This window comes from Hylobates moloch, unplaced genomic scaffold (genome assembly GCF_009828535.3).
Source record: "Hylobates moloch isolate HMO894 unplaced genomic scaffold, HMol_V3 SCAFFOLD_2, whole genome shotgun sequence".
Classification (NCBI taxonomy): Eukaryota; Metazoa; Chordata; class Mammalia; order Primates; family Hylobatidae; genus Hylobates; species Hylobates moloch.
The window spans coordinates 128750721-128768023 of NW_026652277.1; the positions used below are offsets into that span (position 1 = coordinate 128750721).

General features: G+C 44.3%; 1 protein-coding gene, 1 long non-coding RNA gene and 1 other non-coding gene across 3 annotated transcripts in view; 2 read left to right on the forward strand and 1 right to left on the reverse strand.

The window, feature by feature from the left end:
* Window positions 1–7578, forward strand: part of GTF3C6 (general transcription factor IIIC subunit 6) — a 15807-nt gene extending 8229 nt beyond the window's left edge. Inside the window, exons 5-6 of the mRNA XM_032156693.2 lie at window positions 1156–1269; window positions 7219–7578. Of these exons, the coding sequence (XP_032012584.1) occupies window positions 1156–1269; window positions 7219–7496 (392 nt within the window). The 3' untranslated portion in view covers window positions 7497–7578. The remainder of the gene's footprint in view (window positions 1–1155; window positions 1270–7218) is intronic.
* The window catches only part of LOC116470958 (uncharacterized), a 28754-nt gene that overhangs the window by 7842 nt on the left and 3609 nt on the right, over window positions 1–17303 (reverse strand). Inside the window, exon 2 of the long non-coding RNA XR_009212453.1 lies at window positions 8474–8694. This is a non-coding gene — a long non-coding RNA (uncharacterized LOC116470958). The remainder of the gene's footprint in view (window positions 1–8473; window positions 8695–17303) is intronic.
* On the forward strand, window positions 2531–2634 carry LOC116477800 (small nucleolar RNA U13). Its single transcript, XR_004250648.1, has one exon. It is a non-coding gene; the product is annotated as a small nucleolar RNA U13 (small nucleolar RNA).

Consider the following 17303-nt stretch of genomic DNA (forward strand, 5'->3'; position numbering starts at 1 on the left):
CCTCCCAGGTTCAAGCAATTCTCCTGCCTCAGCCTCCTGAGTAGCTGGGATTACAGGCGCCTGCCACCATGCCCAGGTAACTTTTGTATTTTTGGTAGAGACGGGGTTTCACCATCTTGGCCAGGCTGATCTCAAACTCCTGACCTCAAGTGATCTGCCTGCCTCGGCCTCTCAAAGTGCTGGGATTACAGGTGTGAGCCACCACTCCTGGCCAAGGAATAAAAGAAGGGCTACTTCATAGGCAGAGCAGCCTACTTTCTAAAGTATGGTATCAATTTACACTCACAGTAGCAATGTATGGAAGTGTCTGTGCTTTATTTCCTTGGCTCAAGGGCCTCATCCTCCCTCCTGCCTAGGCATACAGTTTTCTGAAAGTTTAACTCCAGGCAGCAGGTTGGCAGCAATTTTTTTTCTCAGGCTTTCATGATTGAGAATGTCCCTACTCCATACTTTGGCTTCAGGTAGTAAGTCTGACTTTGGTCCTTAATTTGATTGGTAGAATTTTAGATCCCAATACACTGTAGGGTAAAATTCCTGGCCCCAATTTCCATTTCAAGAATGAAGCCTGTTAGACCTATGGGTTTAATCTCACTCATAACTCTGTGTTTCTGTCCCTTGAAGATGTTTGTTATTTTGAATCCAGTTGTGCTTTCAACTGTTAATGTATTTTTTTTTTTTTTTCTTGAGACAGAGTTTTGCTTTTGTTGCCCAGGCTGGAGTGCAGTGGCATAATCTCTGCTCACTGCAACCTCCACCTCCCGGGTTCAAGCATTTCTCCTGTCTCAGCCTCCCGAGTAGCTGGGATTACAGGCGTGTGCCACCATGCCCAGCTAATTTTTTGTATTTTTAGTAGAGATAGGATTTCATCATGTTGTCCAGGCTGGTCTTGAACGCCCGACCTCAGGTGAACCACTCGCCTCGACCTCCCAAGTGCAGGGATTACAGGCGTGAGCCACCATGCCCGGCCTGTTAATGTATTTTATCTATCATTTTTCTATGCTTGGAGCAGGAGGGATGAGTTATACTTTGAATTTACTACACTATCTTGACAGGAAGTAGTTGAATCTGACTCCCTACACTGGAATTATTAAGGCTTCATCTTTGTTTTATTTGATAGCATAAGAAGTATAATAATGTTGTTCATTTCTGTTCTAGCTGATACAGAAGGCAATAATAGAACAGTGCTAAAATATAAATGCCATACAATGAAGAAGCTCAGCATGACAAGAACTCTTCTGACAGAGAAGAAGGAAGGAGAAGAAAACATAGGTTAGTTACCTTTATTCTCTGAAAATAGGTGATCCAGTACTGGCTTTGACAATGATACATTGATGCCAGGACAGTCCTTGTACTTTTTAGTAATAACTATACATGATTTTTTTTTGTTTTTTCAGACAGGGTCTTGCTCTGTCACCCAGGCTGGAGTGCATTGGCACAATCTCGGCTCACTGCCACCTCTGCCTCCTGGGCTCAAGCAATTCTCTTGCCCCAGGCTCCTGAGCAACAGGGATTACAGGCACCCACCACCACGCCCAGCTAAATTTTTTTTTTCTTTTTTTTTTATCGAGACGGAGTCTCGCACTGTCGCCCGGGCCGGAGTGCAGTGTCACGATCTGGGCTGACTGCAACCTCCGCCTCCCAGGTTCAAGCGATTCTGCTGCCTCAGCCTCTGGAGTAGCTGGGACTACAGGCACGCACCACCAGGGCCAGCTAATTTTTGTATTTTTAGTATAGACGGTTTTTACAGTGTTGGCCAGGATGGTCTCGATCTCTTGACCTCATTATCTGCCAGCCTTGGCTTCCCAAAGTGCTGGGATTATAGGCGTAAGCCACTGGTGCCCAGCCATGCCCGGCTAATTTTTTTAGTAGAGACCGGATTTTACCGTGTTGGCCAGGCTGGTCTCAAACTCCTGACCTCAAGTGATCCACCTACCTTGGCCTACAAAGTGCTGCAATTACAGGTGTGAGCCACTGTGCCTGGCCTCATAATATGTTTAATATATTAAAATTGAGGGTACTCCATGTAAACTACCAAGCATAGAGTTAAAATTCAGTTGAACTCTCATATAGCTTAAGGCACTGGTGACATAGAAATCTTTTATCTGCTTGGCATTGGAAATGACTGAGGAGTTTTTGAAGAAACTTGATATCTAAGCCCTAGGGAATTCAGTAGTGCTTCTCTGTCTCTTCTCCTTCCCCCTCTCCCTTCTTTAATTAAAAACTTCCTTGTAGGGCCGGGCGCGGTGGCTCACGCTTGCAATCCCAGCACTTTGGGAGGCCGAGGCGGGCGGATCACGAGGTCAGGAGATCGAGACCACGGTGAAACCCCGTCTCTACCAAAAATACAAAAAATTAGCCGGGCGTGGTGGCGGGCGCCTGTAGTCCCAGCTACTCGGAGAGGCTGAGGCAGGAGAATGGCGTGAACCCGGGAGGCGGAGGTTGCAGTGAGCCGAGATCATGCCACTGCACTCCAGCCTGGGGGACAGAGCAAGACTCCGTCTCACAAAAAAAAAAAAAAAAACTTCCTTGTATCTTTTTGTAGTTCATAAGCATGATGATTATGTTTTTACATTCATGTATAAGATGTGCCTCCCTCAAACCTTGTTATGGTATCAGCATATTACCTGTCTGATGTGTGGGGGAAAAAACTTCCTTGTGAGCGAAGTGGATATGATCACAATAGTTCTGAATTCCCGAGGTGAAATCCCCTGGAAACTTTTGGCAACTGCAGCAGCCTTCAACAGCCTCACAGCTGGAAAAAGCTGGCTTTTTTTTTTTTTGGAGACAGTCTCGCTCTGTCACTCAGGCTGGAGTACAGTGGAGCCACCTTGGCTCACTGCAACCTCCGCCTCCTGGGTGCAAGCAATTCTCCTGCCTCAGCCTCCCGAGTAGCTGGGATTACAGGCATGCACCACTAGGCCTGGATAATTTTTGTATTTTTATTAGAGACAGGGCTTCGCCATGTTGGTCAGGCTGGTCTTGAACTCCTGACCTCAGATGATCCACCCGCCTCGGCCTCCCAAAGTGCTGGGATTACACGCATGATAAACCGCCCCTGGCAAAAGCTGGCTTTAAATGTCGGGGAGACTCTAGGACCACAGTTGTTAGTCCTCAGTCTAGTTTTTATTATCATTATTATTATTATTATTTAATTATTTTATTTGAGACAGGGTCTCACCCTGTCACCCAGGCTGGAATGCAGTGGTGCGATGTCGGCTCACTGTGACCTCTGCCCCCCATCCCCCTACCTCAGCCTCCCCAGTAGTTGGGACCACAGGCGTGTTCCACCATGCCTGGCTATTTCTTTTTTTGTTTTTTTTTTCTTTTTTTTTGAGATGAAGTTTCACTCCGTCGCCCAGGCTGGAGTGCAGTGGCGCGATCTCTGCTTACTGCAACCTCCACCTCCCAGGTTCAAGCGATTCTCCTGCCTCACCCTCCTGAGTAGCTGAGACTACAGGCGCATGCCACCATGCCCAGCTAATTTTTGTATTTTTAGTAGAGACAGGGTTTCACCATGTTGGTCAGGCTGGTCTGGAACTGACTTCGTGATCTGCCTGCCTCAGCCTCCCAAAGTGCTGGGATTACAGGCGTGAGCTGCCGCACCCGGCCTTTGTATTTTTAGTAGAGATGGAGTCTCGCCCTGTTGCCCAGGCTTGGCTAGAACTCCTGAAGAGACCACTGTGCCAAGCCTTTCTTTTTCTTTTGATGTTTTTCTTTTTTTCTTTTCTGGAGACAGAGTCTTACTCTATCCCCCAGGCTGGAGTGCAGTGGCATGATCTCAGCTCACTGCAACCTCTGCCTCCCAGGTTCAAGTGATTCTCATTCCTTAGCCTCCTGAGTAGCTGGGATTACAGGTGCCCACCACCATGCCTGGCTAATTTTTAGTAGAGACAGGGTTTCCTTTCTTTTTTTTTTTTTTTTGGACACGAGTTTCGCTCTTGTTGCCCAGGCTGGAGTACAGTAGTGCGATCTCAGCTCACTGCAACCTCTGCCTCCTGGGTTCAAGTAATTCTCCTGCCTCAGCCTCCTGAGTAGCTGGGATTACAGGCACGCACCACCACACCCAGCTAATTTTGTATTTTTAGTAGAGAGATGGGGTTTCTCCATGTTGGTCAGGCTGGTCTCGAACTCCCGACCTCAGGTGATCCGCCCACCTCAGCCTCCCAAAGTGTTGGAATTACAGGTGTGCACCACCGCACCCAACCTTTTTTTTTTTTTTTAAATAGAGACAGGGTCTTACTATGTTACCCAGCTGGTCTCAAACTCTTGGGCTCAAGTGATCCTCCTGCCTCAGCCTCCCAAAGTGTTGGGATTACAGTGATGAGTTCTTAATTTGCATCCACTTACTCTTCTTCACTTGCTGGTCACCACATACTAGAGACTTTTAGACTGGTGCTTGTTTCACCTGAAGCAGACACATGTTTGTGGAGTTGAACAAATAATAATTTGATGGTTTAAAAGTTCACTGCTCAACAACATATTTGAAACTCTAGTAAATAAGGTTCTCATGATGAGTATTTATAGCTTAACAAGGAATAAACATTTGAAGGTACATTGATCTTATAAAATTAATTGTATCACCTATATACAACTATATAATAAACCCTTGTTCTTACTATGTATATCCCTGAACTATCCCCTTTTTTAGGCATCTTGTAATAATTATAGGCAGAAAGAGATACTAGGTTCTAGAATAAACTTGAAAGGCTGACTTGTATCATAAGCTTAGCTATCACTGGGATATTCTTATTAGAGTGAGTTTCCTCTTCCTAGTCTTTAATAATCTGACAGATCTTTGGGAATCTTTGGGTGTTTTGTTTAGTCAGATAAATGAGCAACCAACAATTCGAGTCTGCATTAGTTACCTACTGCTGCATAACAAATTACCCCTAAACTTAACAGCTTAAAACAACAACAAAAAACCAGTATCTTACAGTTTCCGTGAATCAGGAACTTGGGAGCAGTTTAGGTAGGTGGTTCTGGCTCCAGGTCTCCGATAAGGTTGCAGTCAAAATGTTATCTGGGCTGCAGTCATCTGAAGGCTTCACTAATGCTGGAAGTAAAATGGCTTATTCATATGGCTTGTAAATTTGTTTTGGTTGTTAGCAGGAGGCCTCAGTTCCTTGCCATGTTGTCCTCCTCACAAGACTGTTTGAATGTCCTCCTGATATGGCAGCTGGCTTCTCTCAGATAAAGTATTCCATGAAAACAAGGTAGAAGCCACAGTGTCTTTTATGAACTAGCCTTAGAAGTCAGTCGTGGCTGGGCGTGGTGGCTCACACCTGTAATCCCAGCACTTTGGGAGGCCAAGGCAGGTGGATCACTTGAGGTCAAGAGTTCAAGACCACTGGCCAACATGGTGAGACCCCCATTTCTACTAAAGATACAAAAAATTAGCCAGGTATGGTGGCACGCACCTGTAATCCCAGCTACTCGGGAGGCTGAGGTGGGTGAATTGCTTGAACCCAGGAGGCGGAGGTTGCAGTGAGCCGAGATCATGCTGCTGCACTCCAGCCTGGGTGACAAAGCGAGACTCCGTCTCAAAGAAAAAAAGTCACAGTCGCCGGGCGCGGTGGCTCACGCTTGTAATCCCAGCACTTGGGAGGCCGAGGCGGGCGGATCACGAGGTCAGGAGATCGAGACCACGGTGAAACCCCGTCTCTACTAAAAATACAAAAAATTAGCCGGGCGTGGTGGCGGACGCCTGTAGTCCCAGCTACTTGGAGAGGCTGAGGCAGGAGAATGGCGTGAACCCGGGAGGCGGAGCTTGCAGTGAGCCGAGATTGCGCCACTGCACTCCAGCCTGGGCGACAGACCAAGACTCCGTCTCAAAAAAAAAAAAAAGAAAAAAAGTCACAGTCTTGTCATTTCCACAATATCCTATTCAGTGTGGGACAGAACTACACAGGGGCATGAATACCAGGAAGGTGAAGATCATTGGGGACCATCTTGCAGTCTGGCTACCAAACACGGCTACATGCTGGAGGCAAAACAGGACAAAGGAAGTGTGACCCTTACCTTCTAGGAACTTGCATTCTAAAGTAAATTACATTGAAACAGACACGGATGAATATGAGTGAACATCAGATTCATTCTATTTTAAGTACTATGCTAAATAACAGAATAAAGGATAGTTTCAAGATTTTGAGCCTAGCTAAGAGAACGATGTTATTGCAGGAAAAAAATACGAACATCTATAGTTGAAGCTGAATTGGAAGAAAAAGGACTAATAACCAGGCACAGTGGGTCATGTCTGTGATCCCAGCACTTTGGGAGGCGAGGCAGGTGGATGGCTTGAAGTCAGGAGTTTGAGCCCACCCTGGCCAACATGGTGAAATTCCGTCTCTATTGAAATACAAAAATTAGCCGGGCATGGTAACGCACACCTGTAATCCCAGCTACTCAGGGGGCTGAGGCACAAGAATCGCTTGAACTGGGGAGGCGGAGGTTGCAGTGAGCCAAGCTCGTACCCACTTCACTCCAGCCTGGGTGACAGAGCGAGACTTTGTCTTAAAAAAAAAAAAATTGTAGGGAAGTCGTTAAGTTTCCTTGAAGGCATGAGATGGCAGAGAGTGCTCAAATTATTTCTCAGAATGAGCTGAGAACTGAACTCTGGAAAAAGGCATGGAATAGTAATCGAAGTTGGTAACTTGTAGTGATTTTGATGGTACCTACCTAATAGGCATTCCAAGGTCCCCAGAGAAGATGCAAATTATATTTTATCAGTAGTTAGACACCATATTCCTTGGTTTCTGTTAGGCTTTCAGTTTGACATGTATTCATAGGATAGAAATTTAAATTAAAGAAAAATATAGGCCGGGCACGGTGGCTCAAGCCTGTAATCCCAGCACTTTGGGAGGCCGAGGCGGGCGGATCACGAGGTCAGGAGATCGAGACCATCCTGGCTAATCCATCTCGTTGTGCCGTAATCCAGACCAACCTGGAAACCCCGTCTCTACTAAAAATACAAAAAAAAAAAAAAAAAATTAGCCGGGCGTGGTGGCGGGCGCCTGTAGTCCCAGCTACTCGGGGAGGCTGAGGCAGGAGAATGGCGTGAACCCGGGAGCGGAGCTTGCAGTGAGCCGAGATTGCGCCACTGCACTCCAGCCTGGGCGACAGAGCGAGACTCCGTCTCAAAAAAAAAAAAAAGAAAGAAAAATATACTAAAATTCATTTTTTGTTTCTTTTTTTGTTTATTCCTCATCCCCTCCAAATTAGGTGGGGTGGAATGGCTGCAAATAAAGGATAATGATTTCTCCTATCGACCCAACATGATTTGTAACTTTCTACATGAAAATGAAGATGAAGAAGTAGCTTCAGCCCCAGATAAATCTTTGGAATTGGAAGAGGAAGAGATTCAAATGAACGACAGTTCAAACCTGAGTTGTGAACAGGAGAAACCAATGCACTTGGAAATAGAAGATTCTGGTCCTCTTATTGATATACCTTCTGAGACAGAAGGTTCTGTTTTTATGGAAACTCAAATGCTGCCTTAGAAATCACTCTTAGATGAAATGTTTCTCATAATAACTTGTCAAGAACTTTTTAGAGTTGTTACATAAAAATAATTGCTGTGTAGCTTTCAGTCTTTTAATATTTTATTGCATTTTATTGGCTATACACACATATCCAGTCATAACACAACTTATTTTACCAGAATCATTTGGGACCAGACATGAGTTGGATTTTTAAAATACAGTTTAGGCTGGGTGCAGTGGCTCACACCTGTAATCTCAGCACTTTGGGAAGCTGAGGTGGGAGGATCACTTGAGCAGCCTAGGAGTTTGAGACCAGTCTGGGTAACATAGGGAGGCCCTGCCTCTACAAAAAATTTTTTAGAATTAGCTGGACATAGTGTCGTGTGCCTATGGTACCAGCTACTGGGCAGCTGACCTGGGAGGATGGCCTGGGACTGGGAAGTTGAGGCTGCAGTGAGCTGTGTTTGCGCCTCTGTACTCTCGCCTGGGTAACACAGTGAGACCCTGTCTCAAAAAATAAGTAAAATGAGGCCGGGCGCAGTGGCTCACACCTGTAATCCCAGCACTTTGGGAGGCTGAGGTGGGCGGATCATGAAGTCAGGAGATCAAGACTATCCTGGCTAACACGTGAAAACTCGTCTCTACTAAAAATACACAAAATTAGCCAGCCGTGCTGGCGGCGCCTGTAGTCCCAGCTACTTGGGAGGCCGAGGCAGGAGAATGGCGTGAACCCAGCACGGGGAGCTTGCAGTGAGCCACGCCACTGCACTCCAGCCTGGGTGACAGGGCAAGACTGTCTCAAAAAAAAAAAAAGCAAAATGAAATATTTTTAAATGACTTTAGGGACCCTTCAGAGTCCTTTAAATTCAAGGTTGTATTAAGGTAAGTATATAAGTTTTCCTTTGAGGCTGTTACAAATTACTACAAACTCAGTGACTTAACACAAATGTACTGTCTTATAGTTTTGTAGGTGAGAAGCATGACACAGGTCTTACCTGGGCCAAATTCAAGGTGCTGGCAGGAATGCATTCCTTTATGGAGGTTTTGGGGTGGGGGGCAAATCCATTTCCTTGTTTATTTAGTTGTTGGCAGAATTCAGTTCTTTGCAGTTAAAGGATCAAAGTCTCCTTTCCTGGTTGTCTGTTAGCTGAGGGTCATTTCTAGCTTCTGAAGGCTGCCTTCATTCCTTGGCTCATGATCCCCTTTTCTTCAGAGCCTGCAACAGTGGGTGAAGCCCCTCTCCCATTTTGAATCATTCCTGTTACTTCTATCGTCCCTCTCTCTGACCTACCCTTCTGTCTTCCATTTCCACTGTTAAATATCTATTTGATTACTCTGGGCCCACTTGGATAATCTCCCTTTTTTTTTTTTTTTGAGACAGAGTCTCACGCTGTTGCCCAGGCTGGAGTGCAGTGGCGAGATCTCTGCTCACTGCAAGCTCCGCCTCCCGAGTTCACGCCATTCTTCTGCCTCAGCCTCCCGAGTAGCTGGGACTACAGACGCCCGCCACCACGCCCGGCTAATTTTTTTGTATTTTTAGTAGAGACGGGGTTTCACCGTGTTAGCCAGGATGGTCTCGACCTCCTGACCTCATGATCCACCCGCTTCTGCCTCCCAAAGTGCTGGGATTACAGGCGTGAGCCACGGCGCCAGGCCTGATAATCTCCCTATTTTAAGTCGATAACTTTTTTTTTTTGAGACGGAGTCTCGCTCTGTTGCCCAGGCTGAGGTGCAGTGGCTCGATCTTGACTCACTGCAAGCTCTGCCTCACGGGTTCATGCCATTCTCCTGCCTCAGCCTCCCGAGTAGCTGGGACTACAGGCGCCCGCCACCACGCCCGGCTAATTTTTTATGTTTTTAGTAGAGACAGGGTTTCACAGTGTTAGGATGGTCTTGATCTCCTGACCTCGTGATCCGCCCGCCTGGGCCTTCCAAAGCGCTGGGATTACAAGCGTGAGCCACTGCGCCCGGCCAACTTTTTTTTTTCTTTTGAGACAGGGTCTCGCTTTGTCACCCAGGCTGGAGTGCAGTGGTGTGACCACAGCTTACTGCAGCCTTGAACTCCCAGGCTCAAGCAGTCCTCCCACCTCAGCCTCCTGAGTAGGTGAGACTACAGGCACGTACCACCATGCTTGGCTGTTTTTTTTGTTTACTTTTATTTTTTAAGAGATGGGGTCTCATTATGTTGCCCAGGCTGGTCTTGTACTCCTGGGCTCTAGTGATCCTCCTGTCAGCCTCTCAGTGTGCTGGGATTACAGGCATGAACCACTGCACCCAGCCAAAGGTGTGTAACATTAATTCTGGCCAGGTGAAGTGGCTCACACCTGTAATCCCAGCACTTTGGGAGGCCAAGGCGGGCAGATCAAGAGGTCAGGAGTTTGAGACCAGCCCGGCCAACATGGTGAAACCCCGTCTCTACTAAAAACACAAAAATCAGCCAGGTGTGGTGGTGCACACCTGTAATCCCAGCTACTCAGGAGGCTGAGGCAGGAGAGTTGCTTGAACCCGGGAGGCGGAGGTTGCGGTGAGCTGAGATTGCCCCACTGCACTCCAGCCTGGGTGACAGAGTGAGACTCCATCTCAAAAAAAACCCAAAAACCAAAAAACATTAATTCCATCTGCAAAGTCTCTTTTGCTAGGTCATTTAACATACACAGGCATTAATACTAGGGATTAGAGCATGGAAATCTTTGGGGCCTATTTTTAGTCTACAACAAAGTATTTTATCGAGAAAAATAATTCCCACTTGAGAAAGATTATTGGAATTCAGCTGTATTAGTCATTTTATTATGGCAGTAAACTAAATCTGTGCTAGTTTATATTTTTTAAGTAAATTATTCACTCTTTGATACTTTGTTACAGATTGAGCTGTGTAAAATTGCCAATATTTGATTGTTTCCAACTACAAAAAAACAGCAATTTCCTATAGTTTAACCTAGTACCAGTAAGTTAAAACATACCTCATGTTAATTACATCTCACAATTGATGGAGATATAGCTATTTTAACAGATTAAAGAGCTAATGTTCTAGGATGAAGAATTTTTTTTTTTTTTTTTTTTAATCAAGTTCTGGCTCTATCACCCAGGCTGTAGTGCAGTGGCACAATCTGGACTCACTGCAACCTCCACCTCGTGGGCTTAAGCCATCCTCCCACCTCAGCCTCCCTAGTAGCTGGGACTACAGGGGTGTGTGACCACACCCAGCTTATTTTTGTACTTTTTGTAGAGATGGGGTTTTGCCATGTTGCCCAGGCTGGTCTCAAACTCGTGAGCTCAAGTGATCCTCCTGCCTTGACAAAGTACTATAATTAACAGGTGTGAGCCATCATGCCTGGCCCAAATAATTTTTTCTTCAAAAAGTTTTGTCTTTAATTGGAAAATGACTTACCTTAATAAAAAGCATTTTCAAATCATAAGCAGATGATTATAAGCATAATCTTCCCAATGTCTGTATGACTTTAATTTTTTTACTTTTGAGACAGTCTGTCACTTTCGTTGCCCAGGCTGGAGTGCAGTGGCACGATCTTGGCTCACTGCAACCTCGGAGGTTCAAGCGATTCTCATGCCTCAGCCTCCCAAGTAGCTGGGATTACAGGCACATGCCACCATGCCCAGCTAGTAATTCATATGACTTTTTTTTAGTCTCAGCTTTTAATGAACAGCTTATTGTTCCCCCTATATGTATGTATAGGAGAGAATGCTAAATGCCTGACCCAATTATTTATTCTCCCTTTTTTGCTTTGTATCAGAATCCCAGAATGTATTCAGGTTAGCAATGTGCCTAGCTTTCCTTGCAGATATATGTGGTCATATGACTAAGTTCTGGCATTGACATGGAATAAGAAGTGCTGAGTGATGGAAAAAAAAAACAAAAAACAAGAAAAAAACAAGTGCTGAGTGGTGCTTCTGGGAAGTTTCCTTAAACTTAAAGGCTTAAGAGGAAGCAGGAGGGCTCATCTGTTCCTGCTGGAACATGGATTTGGTAGCTAGAGCTCCATCCAGCAGCATTCTTGGACTTCAAAGTAACTTTGGAAATAGAAGCCACGAATGGCAGAGCAGCAATATAGAAGACTGGGTCCTGATACTGTGAGATTACCCAGGACTGCTATGAGTAAAGGGTTAATAAAATCCTTTCTTTCTCCCTGGTGAAATGACCTCGAATTTGGCTTTCAGCACTGTTTCTCCGGAAACCTACTAGGCAAGGTAATAATGGAATGTCAGCTGTAATATTAGGCAATATTGTTTATGATTAAAAATGAGCCCTTAGCTGGGCACGGTGGCTCACACTTGTAATCCCAGCACTTTGGGAGGCCAAAATGGGTGGATCACTTGAATCCAGGAGTTCGAGACCAGCCTGAGTGGCATGGCAAAATCCTGTCTCTCTAAAAAACACACAAAAAAGTAGCTGGGCATGGTGGTGCGTGCCTGTAGTCCCAGTTACTTAGGAGGCTGAGGCAAGAGGATTGCTTGAGCCTAGGAGGTGGAGGTTGCAGTGACCCGAGATCACACCATGCCACTGTACTACAGGGCAGGACTGTGTCTCAAAAAAAAAAGACACCTTATTGGTAAACTATCTGGACCAGGAAGACAAACACGTACTACAAATGCCCACTCACAACATGGGCTTTGGGATTCCTTAAGTGTGGTGTTCCTTATTGCAAATATTTCTGGAAGCAATACTCATGTACTGTTTCAACAGGAATTGGTTTTTCTGGAGCATAAAGCTTCTAAGCCAGGTGGCTTCTGCACCCACCCAAAATGATCTTGTTTCTTTACCCCTCAGCTGACACTTGGGAGGCTGGAGTAAAGACTCCTGCAGAAATAAGTCTCATGCTGCTGTGTTGCTGTGCTGTTCCTTGTTCTGTATCCTGGAATACTAAGTGAGCTGGGTGCCAGATTGGGTTCCACAAGGCTTACTGGGGTCCTGTGATTGTGAATGTCATTCCAAACCTGTAGCTATTGGCTGCTGTTTAGGCAGAGAAGGCATTGAGGCTTTGCCACTTTCTACCTAAGAGAGAAATAAGCTACTCTCTTTGTTAGGTCACTCTGTAATAGCCAAACATAATACTAATTGATACATATGTATTTTATTTATTTATTTTTATTTTTTGAGACGGAGTCTTCGCTCTGTCGCCCAAGCTGAAGTGCAATGGCGCAATCTTGTCTCAGTGCAACCTCTGCCTCCGGGATTCAAGCAATTCTCCTGCCTCAGCCTCCCGTGTAGCTGGAATTACAGGCGTGCACAATCATGCCCGGCTAATTTTTTGTATTTTTAGTAGAGACGGGGTTTCACCATGTTGACCAGGCTGCTCTCAAACTCCTGACCTCAAGTGATCCACCCGCCTTGGCCTCCCAAAGTGCTGGGATTACAGGCGTAAGTAAGCCACCGCACCCAACCTGATACATATGTATTTTAGAAAACATGAAAAATATTAAAAAGTAGGCCAGGCGTGGTGGCTTATGCCTGTAATCCCAGACTTTGGGAGGCCAAAGCAGGAGGACTGCCTAAACTAGGAGTTCAAGACCAGCCTGGGCAAGATAGCAAGACCTCATCTCTATTAAAAGTATAAAGAAGTGGAATATTCTTGAGATTTGTAATCCTGCAAAAGAAACTGATCTACTATAGTGTAGTTCTACCTTAAATTGAAAAGGAAAATAAAAATCTTAAATTCTGATGAAAACATTATACATGTTAAGCTCCTTACCTATTTATAAGTGTTTCAAATTTAGTAAAATAAAGTCTTATTTTTTAACAATATAATATTTTGTGAGACTAGAATTTCATTTATGAATTTCTTTGCCATTTAATTGCCTTAGTAACTCACTAGGATTACTTAAAAGCTAATGTTAGAACCAGAGTCCCTGTATAGCTATCACACTAAGTACTACTTTTTAAAAAAATTAAGTAATATTATTTTTTAAAAATAGAGAAGGGGTTTGGCCAGTTGCCCAGCCTGGTCTTGAGCTCCCGGGCTCAAGCCATCTGCCTGCCTCAGCCTCCCACTAAGTACTACTTTTGACAATGAATGCAGTGGATTGCTTTTGTTGACAAATAATACTTTTCAATTTAAAAGGATCATATCGTTGCCTGGGCATGGTGGCTCACACCTGTAATCCCAGCACTTTGGGAGGCCGAAGTCAAGGTAGGCAGATTGCTTGAGCCCAGGAGTTCGAGACCAGCCTGGACAACATGGTGAAACCCCATCTCTACAAAAAATATAAAAATTAGCTGGGCGTAGTGTTGCACACCTGTAGTTGCAGCTACTCAGGAGGCTGAGGTAGGAGGATCACCTGAGCCCAGGGAGGTCAAGGCTGCAATGAGCTGTGATCATGCCCCTACATTCCAGCCTGGGCAATAGAGCAAAACCTGTCTCAAAAAAAAAAAAGATTGTATTGTTAAGGTGCATCATGGAGAATTATTCCTTAAGCCCATTATAAAAAATGTTTGCAGCTGGGCATGGTGGCTCATGCCTGTAGTCCCGGCACTTTGGGAGGTCAGGGCAGGCGGATCATGAGGTCAGGAGATCGAGACCATCCTGGCTAACACAGTGAAACCCTGTCTCTACTAAAAATACAAAAAAATTAGCCGGGCGTGGTGGTATGCGCCTGTAGTCCCAGCTACTCGGGAGGCTGGGGCAAGAGAATCGCTTGAACCCAGGAGGCGGAGGTTGCAGTGAGCCGAGATTACGCCACTGCACTCCAACCTGGGTGACAGAGCGAGACTCTGCCTCAAAAAAAAAAAATGTTTGCAACTCCACTCATTTATTCATCATGTACTGCACAGCTGATCATAAATTTATGGATAGACAGCCGGCTCAGTGAAACTACTGACGATATATACTTTTCTATTCGTATAGCAGCAGTTTTTAATTTTTTAGAATCTGTTCTTATTTCCTCTTGTTCCAATAGCTTATGTGCAAATATTCAACTTTCCTAATATGTCTAAGGTTTACATGGAATTATCTTCCAGAAATGTTTGTATTGATTTTGGAGATGAATTTGCTATATTTTATGACTTTGACCATTATTTCCCTGTGGAATGAGAAAATGCTGTTTATAAAATTGTCTACAAGCACATTTTACTTTATTAATACAGTACAAAGTAAATATACACCTTTGTTAATGTCAATTTGTAGCTGGTAGTTACTGATAGTTGGTATATGGGTTCAAGGCAGCCATACACATGCATCTTTTCTTTTTTTTTTTTTTGAAACAGAGTCTCACACTGTCACCAAGGTTGGAGTGCAGTGGCACGATCTCTGCTCACTGCAACCTCTGCCTCCTAGGGTCAAGTGATCCTCCTACCACAGCCTCCCAAGTAGCTGGGACCACAGGCGCATGCCATGACGCCCAGCTAATTTTTTGTATTTTTTGGTGGAGACGGGGTTGCACCATGTTGCTCAGGCTGGTTTTGAACTCCTGAGCTTAGGAGATCCACCTCCCTCAGCCTTCCAAAGTGCTGGGATTACAGGTGTGATCCACGGAGCCCGGCCATACTTGTGTATTATTAATAAGAAGGTCAAAATAGTAGAGGTTCTAGTTTTCTCAGATGCAAAATAAGATCTCTTTTACTATCATGTCTGGAAAATTTTATTTTGTACTCATATTTCATGCTCCCATTTGGCAACTGTATTATTTTCCACTATTGCTGTAACAAATCACCACAAACTTAGTGGCTTAAAACAACATCAATTTATTATCTTACAGTTCTGGAGGTCAAATTCTTAGTTCAAGGCTGGGCGTGGTGACTAACGCCTGTAATCCCAGCACTTTGGGAGGCCAAGGCAGGCGGATCACTTGAGGTCAGGAGTTTGAGACAGGCCTGGCCAACATGGTGAAACCCCGCCTCTACTAAAAATACAAAAAAAATTCGCTGGGCATGATGGTCCACGCCTGTAATCCTAGCTACTCGGGAGGCTAAGGTAGGAGGATTGCTTGAACCTGGGAGGCAGAGGTTGCAGTGAGCTGAGATCATGATCTCCAGCCTAGGCAACAGAGCGAGACTCCATCTCAAAAAAAAAAAAAAAAAAAAAAAAAGACAAAAAACAATTGTAAGTTCCAGTCTTATGGGGCTAAAATCAAGATCTCTTTCCTTGCTTTTTCCAGGTTCTAGAGGCTGCCTGAATTCCTTGGTTTGTAGCTCCTTCCTCCATATTCAAAGCCAGCTGCATTACATCTTATCTCTCTCACTCTGACCTCTGCTTCCATTATCACATTTCCTTCTCTGACTCTTAAACTTCTGCCTCCCTAAGTCCATTGTCATTAGATTGGTGCTCATCTGGAAAATCCAAGATAATCTCCCTATTTAAAGATTCTTAGCCAGTCCTGCCGCAGCCTCCTGGGTGGCTGGGATTACAGGCTCCTGCCAGCGTGCCGGGCTGATTTTTGTGTTTTTGGTGGAGGCCGGGTTTCACCATGTTGACCAGACTGGTCTTGGACTCCTGACGTCAGGAGATCTGCCTGCCTCGGCCTCCCAAAGTGCTAAGGACCACGTACTTTCTTATAGGGGGTGCTGCTCTAGTATTTGTTTGTATTAGCTTCCTTCCGAAGAATTTGTCAAGAATAACTTGACCTATATTTAGATTTATAAAATATAACAATATTTTCTATACTTTTACTCAGCTGTATCGTACATTTTTTTAAATGGTGATTAGTAACTTTGTACTGTTAAATACTAATTTGGAATTTTTTCATGAGAGGCCAGTTCAAATTACATGTATATAGCAAAACAACTACAATTTAAAGATAAATGAAATACAATTGTATTAACTTACAACAATTACTGAACATGTCAGTACAACATGTTACTGAAAAGTTATTAAGGGGAGAATGATAGGGACCATGCCATTCACAAATTATTTTCACGAAAATAAATACTTGAATTAATCAATTTAAGTGTGTGACACTTCTGAATATTTTGTTCATGTCATTCATTTGCTATGCAAATTCTTCACTGTGCAGTGTACTTCTATTTGTATTCTGATAATAATGAGTGGGTTAATAAAGTTTTACTGAAAAAAAAATTCTTAGCCAGGTGCAGTGGCTCACACCTGTTATCCCAGCACTTTGGGAGGCTGAGGCAGGTGGATCACAAGGTCAGAAGTTCAAGACCAGCCTGGCCAATATGATGAAACCCCGTCTCTACTAAAAATACAAAAATTAGCCAGGTGTTGTGGTGGGCGCCTATAGTCTCAGCTACTAGGGAGGCCAAGGCAGGAGAATTGCTTGAATCTGGGAGGTGGAGGTTGCAGTGAGCTGAGATCGCACCACTGCACTCCAGCCTGGGTGACAGAGTGAGACTCCGTCTCAAAAAAAAAAAAAAAAATCCTTAATAACTGCTGCAAAATCTCACTAACATCACTACCATTCCTGCCACTTAACAGCAGACATCACAAACTTTCCCAAAAAACTAAAGAGGAAGGAATACATCCCATCTCAATCTATTAGGCCAGTATTAATCCAATACCAAAGCCAAACAAAGATTCCACTAGAAAACTACAGGCCAATATGATGAATATAGACACAAAAATCTTCAGCAAAATATCAACAAACTGAACCCAGTAACATATAAAAAGGATCATACACCATGACCAAATAGGATTGATTCCAGGAATATAAGGTTGGTTGGACATATGAAAATCAGTGTAATACAAAATGTTAATAAAGGACAAAACCACATGATCATCTCAATAGATGCAGAAAAAGCACACACAAAATCCAACACACTTGCATGATAAAAAGCATTCAACAAACTAGGAAAAGAAGTCAGGCTGGGTGCTGTAGCTCACTTCTATAATCTGAACACTTTGGGAGGCTGAGGCAAGG